The sequence below is a fragment of the Misgurnus anguillicaudatus genome, chromosome 2, assembly GCF_027580225.2.
Source record: "Misgurnus anguillicaudatus chromosome 2, ASM2758022v2, whole genome shotgun sequence".
Classification (NCBI taxonomy): domain Eukaryota; kingdom Metazoa; phylum Chordata; class Actinopteri; order Cypriniformes; family Cobitidae; genus Misgurnus; species Misgurnus anguillicaudatus.
Window position 1 is genome coordinate 28,082,362 of NC_073338.2, and position 21,924 is coordinate 28,104,285.

Consider the following 21,924-nt stretch of genomic DNA (forward strand, 5'->3'; position numbering starts at 1 on the left):
TCAGAGACAATAAACAATTGAGCTTGTGATGTAATCAGGCGTCCCATTCAAGGTCAGTGTCTGTGAAAATTCCCCTCTGGCTCGCTGATTTAACTGATCATTTCAAAAAGCTTGGCCTGAAATTTACATAGTGATATCACTGTAAGACTATTTAGTGGAAAACAGGTTTGTTTACAGAGCAAAACACATTTTTTGCTCAGCATGTGGAAACTCCCTGTGTCAGACCATAAATGGTAAAATTAAAGCTTATGTGAACTCTAGTGTTTGCGCTTTCATGGAGCCTGTAAACATGCCTCACATGTGACCTGATGATTTGAAAACCCATTAAAACAGAGGTGCTTAGAAAACATTCACATCAATGCACACCAGTGTCATTTAGGGTTACTACAGTTTTAAGTTTCTTATTTCAAACCACTTTTGTAGACTGAGAAATAAAACAAACGTCCAAATAACTTCACCATTGCAAAAAAGTACTGGCTTATTTTTATATTGACACATCGGCCCTGGCTGACCCATGTTTGGCATTTCTGGGTGATTATGTTTCTCCGAATGGCTCATCAACTTTCATAATTGGTTTATTTTCAATTTAGCATTGTCTGTGATGTGATTTGTAAAGAGTCTCAGATTTCAGTTTTTCCTTGTCTTTGCCATTTGGGAGTATCTGTGGGAGGCACTTGGTTTGTTATTCTAAGTTTGTGATGGACACAAAAAGAATGTGTGGCATTTATTGTAAGTTTTGGTGAATGCTGTGAAATGAATAGGCTACTCAAAAATCATCAAATTAAAGCATTGGCCAAATGCGTAAATGTACAGAAATGTAAATGTAAAAGTTATACAATATAGAGTAGGTTAGTTTTATAATCCTTGTCAAAACACAGTCAGTTGCATTTAGCATTGGTGTGTGCTTTTCTGTAATTTAGGCCCTGTAACAGCATTTTAAAACGAAACCGATCCTCATTTATATTGGCATTTTAAAAAGAATCTTCATCCACAGAATACACGACCATAAACGCATGAAACATGACCAATCAGGTAACTGGACATGCGCATAAAAGTGTAAAATAACTTATTACTCTACTAATAGCTTACCTTTATGCAGCCTAGGGGTATGCGATATTGACAAAAATTCATACCTGTATCCTTTGCCGGCAACTACAACAGACACTATTTTTGAACCTATAAAAATGTGTTTGGGAAAGTGAAAGTCTTATATTGTTCTAGCTCCCCCCATAACATATTAATATGATTAATAGGTTAAAGTTGATGTTATAAACCAAACAGAAAGGTCTTTATGATTTAAAAAGGAAGCATTCAAGTGAACAGTACTAAACAGTAGCGAACTTGAAGCAAAAATAAATTTCAGCAAATGTAAACTTCAATCAAACATAATAAGAGGTGAAGTATAGCCTTAGCCTACAGAAATGATTATTGCTTTAATGTAGGGAGTTCCTCTTCAGCCATTTCACGCTGTTATATTTATAGTTCATTGTTCGCAGTTCATATTTATTATCTTATAGTCCATTTGAAAATTTTCATACCAACTGACTGTATTCTTCAGAAAAACACCAAATAACTTAATTTCCATTACCTGTCGCTGTTCATTGTGCAATCAATTAATAAAAAATTAATATGACGTTAATTTTTAAAAGTGTGCGAGGTCCGTGCACGTCCTCCGCTAGCAACACAGAAATAGCAAAAAGCGCAATCGGCTAAACGAGCATTAAATATTAATATGACGTTGATTTTATTGTTTTTATGAATTTATATTCACAACTTATCAACAAAACATTGATTAAAATTAAGAGACAAATTCTTTGAAACTAAATTCATTTTAAAGTAGCAAATAAAGCGTAAATTAAACTCGAAAATAATGTCTGACCCATTACAAATCTCCCTTCATATTGGCCTTTACAACGCCCTATATGGCATTTAAAATTACAGTCTATCTTTCATAATAAGCTAACTAAATTTAAACAAAACATTAACGACATCACAACAATATTCAAACCCAACAATACGTAAACATAAATATAAAACAGCAATATCTATAAGGACACATCTGATATAGCGTTTATAATAGCTGGTTGGTAGATGTTTACTATTTTTGGCAAACCTCCATTTACCTGAATGAAAATAATGTTTACTTTGAAAATGAAGCGCTGTCACGTTAACATCAGCTGTTAACGTTAGCTGTTACATTAGACTCCGTCTAGGTTCATTTACACTGCAGCACAACGTCTGAGTTCTCAAACTAAAACAGGGTCTGCAGCATTTATGAGGGTCGAAAACGGTGGCGTAGTGTAAATGAAAGGCGTAAACGTAGCAAAAGTAACACGTTTTAAAGGATAAACGCATTAATGTAAACATAGCCTTAGAGTCCAAGTCAAGAAAGACAGTTGTCTCAAATAACCTTTTTGTGTTTGCCATCTCTAATGTGGCGTTCACACCAGACGCGGTAGAGGCAGCAAGCGCGAGTGATTTACATATTACGTCAATGCAAAGACGCGAATAGGCATCCTGTGGCGCGTTACACTCGAATGGCACGGAAGGCGTGGTGCGAATGGCGTGTTGCAGAAATGGAGCATTGCCTCGGAAAAAGGCGAGATGAAAAATGTGAACTTTGGCGGATAATCGCACTGTGTTAAACAATCAGGAGCTTGCTCTAGTAGTGACGTGATTACCAGAAGCGAGCGGAGTCGCAGAAGCCCCTCCCATGACGCGAATTTTCGCAAATGTCTCGAATGACAGGAATTTCACATGTGGCTTTCACGCACGAATGATGCGAATAAACTTAAAATGTTGAAGCGTCCAACTACGCACGAATAGCGCGTTTTTGCCACCTCTAGCACGTCTGGTGTGAAGGCACAGTAACAGAAAGCAATTTTGATTTGCATCTCTTTCTCTCTCACAATTCGAATATTTGTGTTGTTTTATTGTTCTGATGTGTCCTGAGCTGTTCTTTGTGATTTTAGGAAAAGGCAGTTCCAGTATTTCCTCCGACCTGAGTTCAAGTACGGATCAGACATCGACCAAAGCTCCGAAGAATGCGGCTACCAGTGAAGGTAGGGCATATGGTCCTCATTAAGCATCACTACTTAGTTTTGTTTCTTTGAACAGTTTTGGTGGATGTTCGTTCTATTATTTAGATAATAGAAGCTTTAAAATGAATTGGTCATCATGAACATTGCTAAATTCTTTTTCACCCTGTGCCTCATTTCACAATCTATTCTCCTCTCGGAAGAGAAAATCTGGTCCAGATCCACAGTGGTGTTGAGAGTGTGCCTTCAGGGAAGAAACCGTTTGTGTGTGTGTGTGTGTGTGTGTGTGTGTATGTGTTTGGGTGAATTGTGTGAATGTGGGGAAAAATAAAATGACAAATGCTGCGGAATTTGTAAGGAAGCCCTGTTTTCTCAGGCTTGTAAACATTTGGCTGCTGTTTTCTCTATGGACTTTCTCAAGGTGACTATTTAATTAAGACAGCTTTTCATTTATTCTTGGTATTACTTGTCACAGAGCATTATATGACATTTATGCATTTAGCAGGTGATTTTATCCAAAGCGACTTATGGTGCATAACAAGCTATACATTTTATCAGTATGTGTGCTTCCTGTTGACGCAATGTTCCACCGGTTGAGCTACAGGAACAAGAGCAATACTCTTACTAACACTAAGGGATCTACCTCAACTCCAATTCCTGCCATGAAGGCATTTTAGAGCCAACTTGCGGTGTATGTGTGTGGTTGCGGCCTGCAGTATATCCAGCAGATCTCTTCTCTGTCTGTCCGCAGTAATGTCAGAGTGCCGCTCTGAATGACTGCCTCTGTGGCTTTGATTTACACCAGCTCCTCCTTAACACGGCAGAGGAGAAGAGGTGCACTTAAGCTCATGGAGCCATTGCACCCCATAGATTACTCTATGCTGCTGTTTGTCTATTTTGGCCCTGGAAACATCAGAGGTGCCCCGAACTTTACACTAGCGGTACAGTCGGTTTGTTAGCTTTACAGTATATTTAATAAACTTTCAAGTGCCTGTTTATGTGCCACTGGCAGATAAACGGCTCTCTTAAACACTCCGACTAGGCCGTCCTCTCCGCGCAGCTGACATTGTTTGGATGAACAAGCAGTCCTAAATTCCCACTATTGGTATGCGTGAGATATTGACACGCTGGACCCCTCAAAAAAAAGAGCACATGGTTTTTATAAACGTCAGTCCTTAAAGACTAAAGTGCACCTAAAATGTCATCGTTTGTAGCCACATTTGCTTTGCATCTCATCTACCTGTTTGCTAGGTTTTTGCACTGGCAGCTTTAAATGTTGTCTGTTTTGATAGCTTTTGGTGACATTTCATAGGTCTTTTCAGTGGCCGAATAGACAGGATGATGTTTGAGATTTTTTGCACATGAATTTAGCAGCAAGCCCACTTAAAGATATTTTTGCATATTTAACTGGGATAGGACATTAGCATTGGGTCTACATGTTTCCTAGGGCTTTTTATGAAATGCTTGATTGTTAACCAAACATAACATTGCTTGATAGGCATTGCATTGTCCTATTTATTTAAACCTCTTAAACGTAAACCAAAATCATGTTATCAAGACAGTTTAAATGTCCATGTGGAACTCTGCTATTGGTTTTATTCAAGAGTCTCTATTTTCTGCAGAAATGCACCACTTTGGCATTTATGGGAAGCTTTTTTGATTGAGTAATTGGGTATGCTCCTCTTTGTTTGCCGCAGACACTCATTTGCTCCATAGTGACTCATCTAACCTTAACCAGTATCAAATGGAGTTTTGAAGCTGCCACTACTGGTAGTTTGAGGAGAAGTGGGCAGTACAACATCAGAGCTGTCAGATAGCATTGTTCTGAAAGAGAGGCCTTTCCTACCAGCACTTCCTCTGTGATAACCTCAAAGGAGCCAGGTTGCTTTAGCTTGTCGTGTGTTTTTATACCAGAGTAGAAGCATGTCAGATTGAAGTTGTTAGTGTTCTGAATGGATTTTGTATTTTAGAAAATTATATGTTAAATCTCTATCAAACTAGTCATCTAAAGCTTTTTGTAGAAAATATTTAGCACTTTTAGTGGTCTTTAACTGTTGTTTGGCTTATGCTTCTTGCATTGAGCCACTGAACATTCCAAGCATTATTGAATGTATAAAGTGAGCAGTACAAATGTACACTTTTAAAGCCGATCAGGTTATATAACTGAAATGTAACACTTGACCCAGAATGATTCAAACCTAACATGCCCAAAATTTACCTCATGGGCTGTTTATTGTTATTAGGTATTAGTATGTAACACTGTACACTGTAAAACCCAAAAGTTAACTCAACTCAAACCATTTAAGTAAACCTGTTGCATTAGTTTTAAAACACATACATCCGAGCACTGTGAACTTAAAGGGCGTTTTGCAGGTAAAATTTTTCAACGAATTTGTGCAATTTGCTTGTTGATAATAAACATTTAAACTGTTATTCATTGTATTTTATGTTGTTGGGTATCACAAAACCCGAAAAAGTATGAAAAAGTACAGCAATTTGCAATGATTCTCCTTTCCCTCACAACGCACTGTATGACGTCACGCTGGGGAGAGAATTGACCAAAGCCGCCTTGAGAGCATTGAGAATGACTATAGAAAGACGAGTAAAGTACAGTTCTGATAGCGCAGATAAATACATACATACATACATAGATAGATAGATAGATAGATAGATAGATAGATAGATAGATAGATAGATAGATAGATAGATAGATAGATAGATAGATAGATAGATAGATAGATAGATAGATAGATAGACAGACAGACCGACAGACAGACAGATAGATAGACAGACAGACAGATGGATAGGCTAGTATAGAGAGATAGGCAGACAGCCAGATAGCATAAGGTTAGCATATCTTCGTGTAGAAAGTAAACAAACAATTAACATACTCGTGCATGCTGGCTTGAGGGGGTCCATGATCCTGCCTGAAAAGGGTGTAACTTTATGCGATCTTCAGCACAAACGGTTTTGGCAGCATGTCTCTAATCCTGGAAGGTGAGTGAAGCACGTCACGTCTGTTCGCGGGGACCAGCGACCCAAACGCACTCACTTTCTTACAGCCAGTAGCGGAATGGCAATCGAGAGAGTCGGGACTTTCCCGGGCCGATCTGATAATAGTTATACATTTCGAGTTATATTAGCAACACCGTCTGGCGGCGTGATGTGCGCCGGTTCCCGCAGCCCGCTGGTCAAACTGTGCAGGCAGCCTCTCTGCTCAATAAAGTATATAAAAGTGCTCAACCTGTTCGGCAGGTCCAAACATGTACAGGATTTATAAAAATACGGTGATCAATGAGCGGTTCCTCCTCAAATGGCTTGTCGTGATGTAAAAAGCCGCCGAACGCCTGTTTATTACAGTATGTATGCGGTTGGGTCCGAGTGTGCTGCAGCTGCTGACTTCTGCTTCTGCGTAAATGATCGTGTGATTTGTTATAAACGCATAAACAATATAACAAAGCATTCTTTTATTTCACAAAACAATATATTTGAGATATTATTTGATAGACTAGTAAGTGTGGATTAAGGATGTTTAAAAATCTCTAGCCTGGTGGTCAGGACATGAATGGATCAAATCAGCAGATTTGCGAAGTTTTATTTATCTCCACATATATCATAAATAATAATTAGCAAGGTAACTTTGCAGTATAACACATTATATATTTCCTACGATGTATATATGATTTCCAAATTATATACGTAAGTATTAAACGGCAATAAATGTCTCATCTATCTCTATGGCTCTGGCTGAGTCTTTCTCCACTTCTCCCCAACGTGACGTCAGAACTGCATTACTGCTTTAAAATAACGCCACTTCCTCTTCTTCTTCGTTGGATAACTCCCCACTTCAGCTGTTTCTCAATATGCGTTCTTCAGCAATCTTGCGTCCTCGTGTTCTCGCTCTACATCATCACTAACCATCGAAGTTCAATTCCAATTCTTAAGAACACAAGTACAGAGGATGCATGAAAATACCCGGATGTGTTCTTGATATCGAGGATGCATCAATTGCAGACTTGCATGCTAAAATGCTTTACACCCCAGAAGTCATTGCGGCAAAACAATGGCGGAGGTTAGTTGACCAACAGGAAGATCGCACACATCTCAAAGTGTTCTGTGTTCTTGCGACCTTCTGAGTTCGTTCTTCCAAGGTCGCCTGACAAGGCCGATCTCCACGAGGACGCAAGTCTGTTCTTTGCATTCTTGGAATTGAGAAACAGCCTTCAGGATCTCGCCGGAAGTAGGTCACCGGGTACTTTCGCCTGCTGTTTTTGGAATACTATTAATTCGGACAACTCACCTTGCCCACTGCTTTTCGCCTACTATATAGTATGGAAGTAGGCGGTTTCAGATGCAGCCTAGGACAGAGGTGATCAAAGAAGCTCTGTCCCAGTGTTGCCAGATGTACGATAATTATTGTATTTGTACCATAATTTTGACCTCTGTATGATCGTACGATCTACAATGAAAAAAATCCCATAATGTATGATAATTTACACATTTTGTGACACTTCAAATGGTCGTTGCAATCATAGGGCTTCTATACTTCTTGATCTATCTGTTGATCCTACGTATACCATCATAATTGTGAGGAGAATGCAAATGCGTGCAACGCATGTCTGCTATCTCTTGGTTTTAGCTAGAAGGGATACAGCTATGGCCTAAATCTCTCAAGATGTTGGGTTTAGGGTTAGGTTTGGGGCATATATATATATATTTACTAGCTGTCGCCTTGGGGTTCTAAGCATGAGTCAAAACCGCCACCATCTTGGAACAGGGGTCTTTTCATAGGAAGTATCTAGGTAAAGCTGCTATCTCCGCCTGTACTTCGAATTCATTTACGATGCCGGACTTTTGTGCTGTGTATTGATGTTAGGCCTACTAGCACTATGCATTATAGTTAGAAAAAGTAGATTTTCATAATATCAAAACTTTTATTTTTTTCTGGTCTCAGTGCTAAATACATGTCTGGCTGTTGAAACAAACCAAAAGAAAATCGCATTCATGACGATTTATGGTGATTTTATTTCCGTTACACCATTGCCTACAATGACGCTGATGCGGGGTTCCTCTGTTTCAAGATGGCGGCTCTATTTGACTCATTCGTTCCAATAAACTGCCATAGCCAAGGCGACATCTAGTGTACATATCTATGGGTTTGGGGTAGGATTAGGATAAAAACAACGTTAATTCGGCGAGATGTCGTGATTTTGGCAGTTGCTGTTCCCCTTCTTGACACAACTCCATCTTTTCGCTTTTTTTCCAGTTGTTGGGAAAATCTACAGCTATCAAAGTTCTTTGTCTAGATAAAATAGCTGTATTCTGCACATTTAATTTGTGTAGGATAATTTTCTTCCAAATACCATAATTTTGAGGTTCTGGTATGATACTTGGACATTTTTAATCTGGCAACACCGTCCGGACGCGTGAAACAGAGCACCGTGCAGTCTCCGTGCAGCTTCCAAACCATACTCAAGCACAGACACATATGCAATAATTTCTCATACAAATGATTACTTTGCCAGACTGTCATGGCAGCAATAATTCACATAATTTACAGGCTATTCACAAATTAAGCATAAAAAAGTGGCAAAATGTCTGTAGGCACGTGTCGACACGCACCATGCGTTAACAAATATTTTTTATTTTAACTGATAATATTAATCAGTCATAAATTCTTACCTTCGTTTATCAGTTAACTGGTCAATATAATTGCATATATGTATATGTGAATGAATAAGGCAATAATTTCATCTAAAAGTATCACAATACCACACTGATAAATGAATCTATACACAAAGAGTAAAAACAGTATAGTTATTCAAATTATTCAGTTATTCAGTTTGTTGATGCTGTGTGTTTTATTTTAAGTTTATTGCCAGGCCAACCGAGGGCATGGACAAAAGCAAATCTGGATTGATTTTATCAGATGTAATTAGCCTAGCAGGCTTATAGTCCTGCTGGAAGTAATCATTAGCTAGTTACATCTTTAAGAAACATATGTTCTCTGTTTTAATCTATAAGCTGTAAACTACATCTCTTCAAGATGAACCCAAGTAGCTTTAGTTTTCACAAGACTGCCCAATTCTGAGTATTCTTGGATGATACTCATGATTTGGCTATGGCCACGCTGATTTATCCAAAAAAAGTTTGTTTTAAATTATATGTCAAGGTAATTCCAAAACAGGGCACATTCAGCTGTTTTTAATTAAATGAGCTGGGAACCTCTTACATTTGAAATTTTCACCGTGGAGTTGTCTTATTTTCTTAGTTTCTTAACTTATTAACAACGGCAGATGTTATACATCACATCAAATCTTTCATTCTTCAGTTCGAACCTTGAAATTAACGTTTGAAACAGTCATCCAGCCCATTGATTCCTCTCTTCTGATTCTCCCTAGACAACACGCTTATGGTCTTACTAAGCTTGAAATAGTAAAATTCCCGTATGAGAGGCAGAGAAAGTATAACCGTACGTCAGGGCAGAGGAATTCACTCTGCCTCACTATGGATCTGAGGGGAGTTCAAGCTCACTCCCCAAAGGAGGACCGGCCTTTATTAGATTAGAAAATGATTCTATATGTTAGAAAATGGACAGCTTATGACATTTTATTACCTTCATATTCATATATCAGTCATTTTTGAAGAAATGCTTTGTGCTGTGGTTTAGCAGTGCCCTGTTAAATGCATATTAGCAGGCTTAGCTCCAAACTGTTTGGGGCCAGGGTAGGGTGGTCCATTTGTATCACAGCCTGTGAGAGCCCCAACCACCACTAGCAAATCCAAGTTTTTTTTGTTTTACTCTGGTAATACTATGCTACCTCCTACATCGTTGTTAGGGATAAATGTACAGCCTACCATGAGAAAGCTAGAGATCATCACATTATGCTATAAGGCATTTTCAAGTTGGCTTTTTAATAAAAGAGTGGGTCATTGTGTAGTTTAACAGCTATTAAGGCTCACTTGCACCCTGCAGTGCCTTTTCTTGCTAAAAGGCACACTTTGTATGTTGCCGTGGTTCCTCTAAGTCGTCTTTTCATGCAGAAATCTGATCTGAGCGTCTGGAGCGTGCTTGAGAAAGAGAAGTCAGGGTTGAGTTGAAGTTCATTGTGAGAGATACTTTTCCATGTTTTGGAGGTGGCTCTGGGTCACAAACACACCCATACTCGGATGCATATCTAAACATCTCCCTAATGCAGTTGCTTATGATGCTGGTGGTGGCTATAGTCAATGTACGCAATGATTGCTAAGATAATACTGTATCTTTCTCTTCTATAAAGTACTGCTTGGTGCATACTAAACAGCATAATCTGAATCTGAAAGATTTATACCTGAATGTCTGGAAGCTTACATAGACCCTAGTTAAGAGATTAGAGCCTGGAGGAAGACTGTAAAAAAGTGGACCACCACAAATAACTATAGGAAGCACAGATCATTATTTGGTCAGCTAATGCTATTAAATACATTGACTAATTAGGAACTATACGTGCTAACCTTAAAGGGACACCTCACTCCACAAAATCTGCTCATTTTCCAGCTCCCCTAGAGTAAACATTTGATTTTTAGATTTTTGGAATCCGTTCAGCTAATCTCCAGGTCTGGCGCTAACACTTTTAGCATAGCTTAGCATAATCCATTGAATCTGATTAGACCATTAACATCGCGCTCAAAAATGACCAAAGAGTTTGGATATTTTTCCTATTTAAAACTTGAATCTTCTGTAGTTACATTGTGTACTAAGACCGACGGAAAATTAAAAGTTGTGATTTTCTAGGCAGATATGGCTAGGACTATACTCTCATTCTGGCGTAATAATCAAGCACTTTGCTGATGTAACATGGCTGCAGCAGGCGTAGTAATATTACGCAGCAGCTGAAAATAGTCCCCTTAGTAACTTTCAATGGCAGGGGACTATTTTTGGGCAGTGCGTAATATCCTTGAGTCCTTGATTATTACACCAGAATGAGAGTATAGTCCTAGCCATATCTTCCTAGAAAATCGCAACTTTTAATTTTCTGTTGGCCTTGGTACAAAATGTAACTACAGAAGAGTAAAGTTTTAAAAAGGAAAAATATCCAAACTCTTTAATTATTTTTAGCGCGATGCTAACGGTCTAATCAGATTCAATGGATTGTGCTAAGCTATGCTAAAACTGGTACTGCCAGACCCAGAGATCAGCTGAATGGAATTCAAAACGGTAAAAATCAAATGTTTAACTCAAGGGGAGCTGGAAAATTAGAATATTTTAAAAAGAAGTGAAGTGTCCCTTTAACTATTCATTACTCATAGTTAATTCACACACAAGTCCTGCAATAAAGCAGTACACATTTATTTTCAAATATATGGTGGATTGTATGGCTACTTGAGTAAGGAATAAAAAGATTCAACATGTTTTCTTTCTGCATTCCTTGCAAGGCAGCTTTATTGCGCTGAGGACAGGGCTTATGTCAAAATCTGCACCCTGCTGTGAATGGATTTGGTGAAGAGCTGTCCTGCATTATCTATGAAGGCTTGTGGTACTTTTAGCAATACACTGAAAGAGTAGTTTTTTGTTCTAACGTTGTAGATAATACAACAAAATATTGCATTTAGGGGTAATGTACAACATTACATTGATATTACAGATTTTTTTAAGGCACTGATACTGAGGTACTGATTTAAGGTATACTGATGTTTTAAAGAGTCAAGGTTTCAAAACCACAAAAAATTTCTGTGAAACCATTTCCAAGGTATGAGCTTTGTTTACACAAAATTAATTAAATTATTAAGGTTAAGGGGCGGTTTTCTGGAGATGGTTTATCCTAGTCCTGGACAAAAATGCATGTTTAAGCTGCCTTAATTTAAAACATCTTGCAGTGACATATCTTAACATATATCAGTGCCATTGTTTTGTCTCAAGATGCACACCAGTATTGTTTTTTGTAAGATGTGTTTGTAAAAACTACTTAAATGTCCTAAAATAACTTAAGGCGTAGTCCTGGATTAATCTAAACCTAGAAAACTGCCCCCATGTCATGTAATTGATTTGATGTTTACATTTAATATATATTACAAAAATATATTTTTTGAAAGAATATTATGATTAAAAGGCTTTATTTTTACCTGGCATACATGTTGTATGTTACTTAAAGTGCACCTACTTCATTGCTGAAAACATTATTTTGTGTATTTGGTATAATACAATGTGTTCACGTGGTTTATGGTTAAAAACACATTATTTTCCAAATACCCTACATTTTTATAGCTCCAGATTTCACTCTCTTTCTGAAACGCACAGATTTGAAAAGCTCTGTGTCCCTGATTGGCCAGCAATCACAACAATCTGTATGTTGGATGAATACCTCTGACGTCAGCAGGAAATGTGATGCTCTTTACCATGTTTGAAAGATGTAAGGCTAACAGGAGCTAATTTACAGGCTAAAACCAAAGCGGGAGAAATTATGATAATGTCGGTCTTCATCTACATCACCAATCCCAGAAAGTTAACTGTTGCCTACAATCCGTGTGCTTGTTGTAGTCCAAGAAAAGAGATTTACGTTGGAGACGATAACTCCCGTCATTGTTTACTTTGGGGTATGTACCCTTTTGCATATCGTTATACACACTTACACACCAAAGGAAATGTAAAAACATGAATCGGACAATAGGTGCTCTTTAAAAATAAAATGTATTGTGTCCAGTTTAAAAGTTGTTTGTTCGTATACGTAGACATTTGAAAATAGCGCATTTTAGGGTTGCAATGACAAATGCCTACTGGTCACTTGGTAATGGCCTGTGAGATACTTAGCAGAGTGAAACAAACATGTACTTTAATAAGTTTATACTATTTATGTTTCAAATACCACTGCTTGAATTTTTCCCTGAGAACAATAGATAGGCCTGATTGTAAGATCAAGCAGATCTTTCATTAGAGTCATAAAAAATCATAATCAGATGTCTCAGGTAGCCTATGGCCAACAGCTACACAGCTGTTGCTTGGGTCAGTGCCATGTGATCCTTACAGTTAAGGTCACGATTTGGTTTTGATTTCCTTTCTTTGCTGTAGAGGTACTGAGCACCTTTTCAAAGTCCACAGATCAAGTCCAAGTTTTGTTATCTCAGCTCTGGAAGGCCTGGTCCGGACAAATTTTATTTGGCATGACAAAAAGTGTGTGTTGGAGAGCAGTCATTGAAAAGAGGCATGGCTTGCAACACGATAGGATTTGTGAGGTTCCATCCGGAAGATGATGGCCTTCGCAAGTGTGTGTTGAATAATCTTCCTTATTCAGGCCTTGAGCTGTGGTGGGAAAGAGTCTTTTGAACTCATCTGAGAAGAAGGCCAGTCAGATTTACGAGTCCAGGGCTGGATTAATGGTGTGGATAATACAAGATCTGAGAAGCATGTTGCTTAGTTGCTTTGACTTCTTTAAGATTTTGTGACTTCATTATTCTGCTCCATTGTGAGTTATGGCCTTGGGAAAAGTGTTTAGGCTTTAAACAAACAGGCTGGGCAAAATTGTAACAGGCATGGATATTTAAATGATGTCATGCAAATTAGTACCGATTGCACTGCATAATAAATCACCATGTCCTAAAATTAAAGGAAATATATTTAAACTAAATTGTAATTGTCGCTGCAGGAAAGACCTGGAGTTCACGTGAGTCATGAAGAGGAGGTTTGATCAGATAAAAGTCACTGTGGACGGAGTATGGTAATAAATAATTTGGAAGTTTTTCCCACTAGCTAGTATTGTCATTGGTGTCGAAAGCTAAGGGAAATCATTTTGTTTTTCAAGGGAAATGTTGCACATGTGCCTGTGTTGTAACCATAGACTGCAAAAATATGGACGTATGTGAAGAGCTTTATTGAAGCCCAATTTTGGCGGAGCCTGCCGTTGCCATCTTTGCAGCGCATCACTGTGTGTCACTCACAGATAGCTGAATATGAGCAAAGAGGCGGGACGTGGGTGGAGCTGAGATGCCTGGTTGCTGAAACCACACCTGCCTAGCTTGACGGTAGTGACCGCAGCGACAGTTTACCTGTTACTCAAGTGGCCATGTCCTTAGTTATGCAGTGCTTAATATAATTTAAACACATGAGTTACAAAAAAATTCACACACCCTTTAATGAAGGGCAAAATTAGCAATATAGACCAAAAAACACTTTTTGCACCAGGCTGTAAACATTTATTTCTGCTGTAAAGTAGGGCATTTTAACACGGGGTCTATGGGATTGACTCCCATTTGGGTGATTCTCATGAAATTAGACTTATGAGGTGTCATGAAACATTCTGATAAAAAAAGTAAATGTAAAATAAGAGTATCAAAAATAAGAAGCATACATTTACAAACATCTCTTCATGTTCTATTTTGCACATGATTTCAAATGACATCATACAAACCAATGTTGTTGTTTTTCCACATTTAATGGAAAATTTTCATTACCGCAACGTGTCCATGACTGAATTTGGGTTCTTTAACATGGAAATATTTATAATTAAAAAATCTAAAAAATACAAAGCTTCAGTGCATGTTATACTATAAACATTTACAGTAAAGAAACATGTGGGATTTGGTGATCATTGGTAAATGGGGAGACAATAATAAGGAATATTAATGTGTCCAAGACCAATTTTCTTCATCCTCCGCAACAATTTTCAATCATTGTTTAAGCCCTCAAGGAACTAACATTTTTTTTTTAAATTGTTGGAAGGGACATAATTGACCGTGACACTCAAGATGGTTACCAGGTAAGCAGTTCTTATTTTTTCTCTCCAGATAAAGATGTACCTAGACAAATTTTTAGTTCTCATTACCGAAACATGAGTTTGTAAATGCATATATTTAATGTAATATCATGTTGTGGTAAAAATAATTTTTATAATGATAATCTGAAAAATGTAAATAATTCTATAGAAAATATTTTTTAAATCCTCTAAAAATAATGGTTATAGTAAGTTCAGACCTTAATCTTGTGCAAAAAAATTGGCTTCAATGGCTTTTTAAAAAAATCTGATGCTGGACACCTTTTAAGTCTGGATTTTGTGAGAATCACCCATTTGGAGTATCTAGAAGCCAGTCGATGAATTGTAACCTAAGGTTTGCCTGTGTGACAAAATGCTATGGATGGATTTCTACCTTTCTCTTTAAACTCTTGGATGTTTTAGTTGAAATTGTTTTTTAGAGAGTCATGGCACCCTGAATGAAAGCTTTGAGGACTCAATGAGGTGCAGAATGGTCTGACTTATCCCAACCCTGATCTTTTTAGGTTATAAGTATAGTTTCTTTATCTGCCTGTTCTCACCACTAAAGAAGAGACTCAGCAGTAGAACTTGGAAATATGTGAACTTTTCAGACATTTGGCAGGGCATTGAATTTAAAGTCCCATACTGAACCACACTGTTTTTCTTTCCACAAAGCTTAAGTCTTTAAAAGCCAGCATGAGGTTTGGGAATGGTACTGCAACAGGTCCTGAATATCTGAGATTTTCTCTAAATGCTACTTTAATTTCCTATTCGGAGTGGGTTAATACAAAGACAGACATACTTGTGTAGGGCATGGCGATATTGACCTATATTCATATCTTGGTCATTGTGGCTAAATGGCGGTATACGATAAATATCACTGTTTTTCTACAAAGTAGGATAAAGGAGTTTACCTGTTTACCAGTGGCGGCTCGTGACTGCTAATCCGAGGGGCGCTTATTCAAAATAAGTGTTCTGCGCGTCGAGAGATCCTGTGTCTTGTCAAGATAAGTACCTGCTGCACACGTGTCAAAACCATTTATGATGAAAGAGACGCTCACGTTGACAAAATACACGCAAGACACTTCCTTAACATTAAACTCTGATTACGTATAAGATTATGCGAGTATCTGGCAAACGCGAGCATATCTTTTATCATAAACCCTTTAGACGTGTCTGCAGCAGGCACTTAATTTGACAAGACACGTGATGCATATAGGATCAGTCGACGCGCAAAACACATATTTTGAAATTACAAACCACACACATGACGGGCTACATACATGTTGTGACGAACTTCGCATCAAGCACCCTTGAATAAAGAAGTCACCAGCCCCCATGCGGTTTACTGTCAAACCTCATGTGAGATGTCGCAATCACATTTAATAAAACAGCATATGATGAAAATAAAATTCAACAAGATTTTCCTCCCTATTTGAAAATATATAGCTGTACAATGTGCAAGCTGGTTTGAAATCTTACGTCTGACCTCAGGGAACCAATTTTGTTGCAATAAGGAGGGTCATTTCAGATCATACCTATATAAACGGAATTGACTTATACCATATCCTACTCGGAAAAAGTTACCAATTGTATTACCCAAACTCAATATACCGTGCATCCCTATACTCATGGTTTTTCTGGTAGCTCAACGGGTAAAAGTAAAACATTAGAAATGCCGAACTCATGGGTTTAATTTCCAGAAACTGCATGTACTGATAAAATGTAAGGGCTTAAATTGCTTAAAATTGAAGTTTCTGCCAAATGCACAAATTTAAATGGGTGCTTCATGCATTATCTCTCAATGCATCATTTTGTACTTTTTGTTTTACAAATTGGTTATTGTTTAATGTGCTAAGAATCCTGTACACTTATGGAGATCATAAAATCAGTTATGAACATGTTAAAAGATTCCAGGCAGCCTCTCTTAAGTCTTGCAAGTGTTTCAAAAGACTTAAGCTTTCATGCCAAAAACAGGATGATTACAGCAACCGCAGTGCACTTTTGATTAGTGAGATGCAGTAATACAAAGGCAGTCTTGAATGGAGAGGGATCCATCTCTCATGTGGAGACAAGTAAACATGTTCTTTGGTGTGGCATTTATGTAGATACCCAGCTTTACATAGTTCACTTTAAAACAGTTTCCTGATGACAACCAGCACCCGGAAGCATCATGTTGTGTTCGGTTTCAATGGTTAGATTTTGCTGGTGAACATGCCTAATGCCGGTCCACCAGAACACCGTTACAAACCAGCGCAAACCAACCCAAGCTGGTCTCTCAACAGCTCTCTTTGCTCTCAAATTACGTGGCTGTGGGGGTGAAGTCGCCTGTGTAATTGTCAGCTTCCAGTTACAACAGCAGCGAGGGGAATCAGACATTTGTCATTCGGCGTGACGGGGAGAAGCGTGTGTTTGTGGAATGCACGGGGTACAGTGCACGTTCAGACGTATACAGTGACTCGGAGCACAGAGAGTTTTGTCTATTACAGTTGTTTCCTGTAATGGGGAACAGTAGGGAGAACAGGAAGTCAGTAGGCAGTTATTTCCATTGTGCCCCAACTACCCTGATGAGGTCATTGCTTCCTTTAGGAGACCAACACTTGGCTGTTTAATAAGTGGCGTAATCCACAGTGGAAATGTGACATTATGTTATAATTACAGTTGGACAACTCTTTGTTGTTGTTTTTTTGGTGGGTTTGTCAAAATGACTACTAATTAAAAGCATCACTAAAAGTGCTGAAACTGTCAGATGAAAGATGAAAATTGTGTACATTTGTTATAGTGACAACATGGCTAAACATTTTGACTGGGTGTGTTCATGAACAATGACACAAGGACTTTTCATTTTGATGGCATTGACATGATGTGCAGTTTGTATGAATTGTTCTGAGAAATACACTTATTATTTTGCCAATAAAAAAAATTATTTGGCTCACATGCAATTCGCGGATTAATTTGCAAATTTAAATAGGGAAAGTTTATCATTTGCATGTGTTTCTAATGCTTGCAAATGTTAACATTCAAGTGATTTAAAACAACCGCAAAAGGCGCTAAAGTGGGTTGATTTCTGTACCCACATGCGGTTAAATGTGTCCGGTCCAGCTCCAGTGAGGTGTAATCATCCATTCAAAGATCAGAACTTCTCATGCGTAAACTATAGAGAGAGTTGCGTTACTGTATCTCATAGAGAGGTGTATAGTACTTAAAGGAATAGTCTACTCATTTTCAATATTAAAATATGTTATTACCTTAACTAAGAATTGTTGATACATCCCTCTATCATCTGTGTGTGTCCATGTAAGCGCTGGAGCGCGCTGCGACGCTTCGATCGCATTTAGCTTAGCCCCATTCATTCAATGGTACCATTTAGAGATAAAGTTAGAAGTGACCAAACACATCACCGTTTTTCCTATTTAATACGAGCAAGTTTGGTGGTACAAAATAAAACGTAGCGCTTTTCTAAGCGGATTTAAAAGAGGAGCTACATTTTATGGCGTGGTGGCGCTTTTGGGAGTACTTCGATTTGGCGCAGTAGCACCCTCCCTCTCCCATTATGAGAGGGAGAAGGGGAGCGGACTTTTCAGGCGAGTCGAAGTGCTCCCAAAGGTGCTGTTGCGCCGTGAAATATGGTTCCTCTTTTGGATCCGCTTGGAGAGGCGCTGCGTTTTGTTTTGTACCACCAAACTTGCTCGTCTTAAATAGGAGAAGCGTTGATGTGTTTGGTCACTTCTAACTTTATTTCTAAATGGTAGCATTGAATGAATGGGGCTAAGCTAAATGCTATCAAAGCGTCGCAGCGCGCTCCAGCGCCCACGTGCACGCACACAGATGACAGAGGGATGCACCAACAGTTCCCAGCCAAGGTAATAACACATTTTAATATTGAAAATAAGTAGACTATTCCTTTAAGTATTTTTACTTTCTACATAAAAGTACATTTTCAAGTATTCGTATTTTATTAGTGTTTTTCTTTGGAAAACATACATGCCAAAGCATATTATCAAAATTTTTACTCCACTACATTTCATATTTTCAGGTTTTTGGTTTATATTTAATATTAAAGTACATTAAACATCTAGTAAATTTTTTTACTTTTACTTAAGTAAAAAGTACTTTTCGTACTTTTACTCAAAAAGTAAAAGTACACAATATTTATGTAATTAGGGTTTAAATCAATTTTAATATGCAATATAAAAGGAATACACAGGATGATTCTATGCTTTAGAATGTAGTGAAAATTTTTTAGTAAAGTAAATTAAGTTTTTTTCCCAAGACAAACACTCTTATAAAGCACAGATGTTTAGAAAAGTATCTAAAATACTTAGTAGAATACACCTCTGATCTCATAGTGTATTCCATTAATACATTTGCTGAATAGAGCAATGAAAAACAACGTAACGTTTTTATGTGAAGTGACTGTTTATGCTGCATCTTCTTGCTGAAGCGCCGTTTGAAATTCCCCCTGCGTGTGTGTGCACGTGTTTAAGTGTCCTCAGTAGTGCATATACGGAGAGACGCGTTTCAAAAAGTAAGCAAACATAAAATCTGTCTGTTCTTGACAGGGCACATACACACAAAATGATCTCACAGTATTATTTTTCTAATAAAAATATTTGTTTATGTCTTAAGGTAATTATAGAGTCAGAAACCAGTCTGTGCTTATTTGGTCTTAAAGAGACAGTAACCTCAAGTCTGTGTCATTATTGTTAATCAAACAACCAAAGACAAAGAGAAAATCACTTCTGTAGCACTATAAAAATAATAATCATATTTATTTTGTACAATAAAGACAGTGTTATTATTCATTTAATTTGATTTCTGTACCTTCGGTGCTAATTTTAGACCTTACTTAACGTGCAACTTTGTTCTTCTTCATAAATGTTTGTAATTTCTTTATTTGTTTATTGTTCTTTATTCTTTATTTAGATTTTTCCCACCCTTTTTTTGCTGATCCGAAAAATGATCCGATCCGTGCACATCACTAAATGGTACTAATCAGGGTGCGATTTGTGAAAAAAACTGAGGGGGGGTTCGTTGTTTTGGTGATAGAAGTATTTCAGCCGAAAACCGGAAATGCTCTTATGTGCCATTTTCGGACGAAAATTTTCGGTGGCCGAATATTCGGAGCATCCCTACTTTAAGGGTACCACCCCAGTGACAGTTTTTTTATCTGATAGATAGATAGATAGATAGATAGATAGATAGATAGATAGATAGATAGATAGATAGATAGATAGATAGATAGATAGATAGATAGATAGATAGATAGATAGATAGATAGATAGATAGATAGATAGATAGATAGATAGATAGATAGATAGATAGATAGATAGATAGGATTTTATGAACTTAAACATTATATTATCATTATAATTTTGCATATCATATATATCACATTGCTAGGGAAATTATTACATATAACATTTTTCATCATGCAGGCTTAATACACTGTCTGCTAAATACATAAATGTCTAAAGTTTTAAAAAGATTGTCATTGACCACTTAACTTTGTAATATTTAATCAAAAGCATTGACATTATTCAGCAGAAGCACTACTTTGGATATGTGAAACGACTTTCCTACATCCACATAAGCAGATGGAGGAAGACAGATTTGTAATATTTCATCCTGACTATCAAAGAGTACAGGAACTCTGTAGAAGTACTCCAATCTTTTTTGGATTAGCATGCTTCCATTTAGCCATGGTGTGCGTGCTCCAGTCTGTAGATTAGCTTTTGCGGTTTTGGAGATTAGATCAGCGTATAGCACTAATAAGAATCTGTGCATAATGAGCTTTGAGGCCAAATGCTTTGGTTGTTTAACATGTATGAGAAGAAATGATCATGATCCCTCAGCCCTGGCACCTGACAGGCATGTACTGTACACTGTGTGCTGTGAGGTTTGTTGCTTCGTGAACTAGCCAATCATAATGTAGAATTGAATCTGTTTGACTTGTTTCTATGAATCTTTAGCCAGGAAATCCATTTAAATTTATTTGCAGAGGTACTTGAATGTTCACAGGCATCTCCATGATCTTATGGAACAGCTTAAAAAGTTCAAACCAATTTCGTTATTTGCTTTTCAGACAGTCTGAGTTTCTCATATTTAATTTTCTCTCCTAATACAAAAATGTGTATGCAGTGAGTGTACATGTGGTTAATTTGTGTAAGGGGCCCAGGATTGAGGGTGATGGGGCTTTAGACTGTTTCTCCAGATCCTCTCTGCTTTATGCATCACCAGCCAGTCTTTCCAAACTGGGGAGGGGATAATATGAGAACAGGGCAGACTGGTTAGAAACATGAAATGCCTTTCCTTTACTGTGGCAAAGCCTGGTTTGAACACCAGATGTTTGAATATTTCCTTTATGATGTTTTTGATTAAATATGAAGAATCCTGGATGGATGAATATTCTAGAACAATATTTATGGTGACATGGTTACTTCACTTCTTTTAAATGTGATAATTAAAGAGTAGAAACATCAAAGAAACCTGACCGTTTGACTTCTCCTCATGCTGTTAGCAATAAATGACAGGGAATACAATAAACAAGCAAAAAACACAAAACTGGATGCTCACGCCAGACTGTTTTGTTAGCAACACCTATCGCTTTGATACCTGATACTGCTTAAAATGGTGAACTTTTGAACAGAATAGAATCCATGCAACCCAAACCGAAGATTTTTTGGATCTGCAGGGCAAATTCTTAGCAAAACTTTCCGCTTTTAATTTAGTGTCCGTGTTTGTTCGAATATTTCCCGACCACTTTTTTCTAGCGGTTCACTCGGTTCAACTTATAAAAAAGTGAAAAGTAAATTCAACCTAGTATTTTAAGTAGGTTTTTAATTGTGATAAGTTGACATATGTGTGGGACAACATATAGCAGTTCTGGTGGATTTTATCAGTTTAAGCTCCAAAAACCAGCAGACCTTTAGATTTAACTATGCAAAAGTAGTTTTATATCAGCCTGAGTGAATTGTCCATGTGCTTGCTGGTAGTGTATGAGCACAGCTGCTCTTTAACGCATACGCACAGACGCTGCACAGCTCAACAATCTTGCATGAGAAGCTCTGAAGGCATTTTAATCAAAACAAGATGCCCCTCTGGAAGCTGGAAGGGGCACAGCTGAGACATTTGCGGGACCAGAGTTTGTCAGAAACCACGGT

The 21,924-nt window shown here is 37.7% G+C and overlaps 1 protein-coding gene across 1 annotated transcript in view; it reads left to right on the forward strand.

The window, feature by feature from the left end:
* The window catches only part of fbxl7 (F-box and leucine-rich repeat protein 7), a 41,257-nt gene that overhangs the window by 2,480 nt on the left and 16,853 nt on the right, over positions 1-21,924 (forward strand). The window contains exon 2 of the mRNA XM_055202310.2: positions 2,973-3,062. Within this exon, the coding sequence (XP_055058285.1) occupies positions 2,973-3,062 (90 nt within the window). The remainder of the gene's footprint in view (positions 1-2,972; positions 3,063-21,924) is intronic.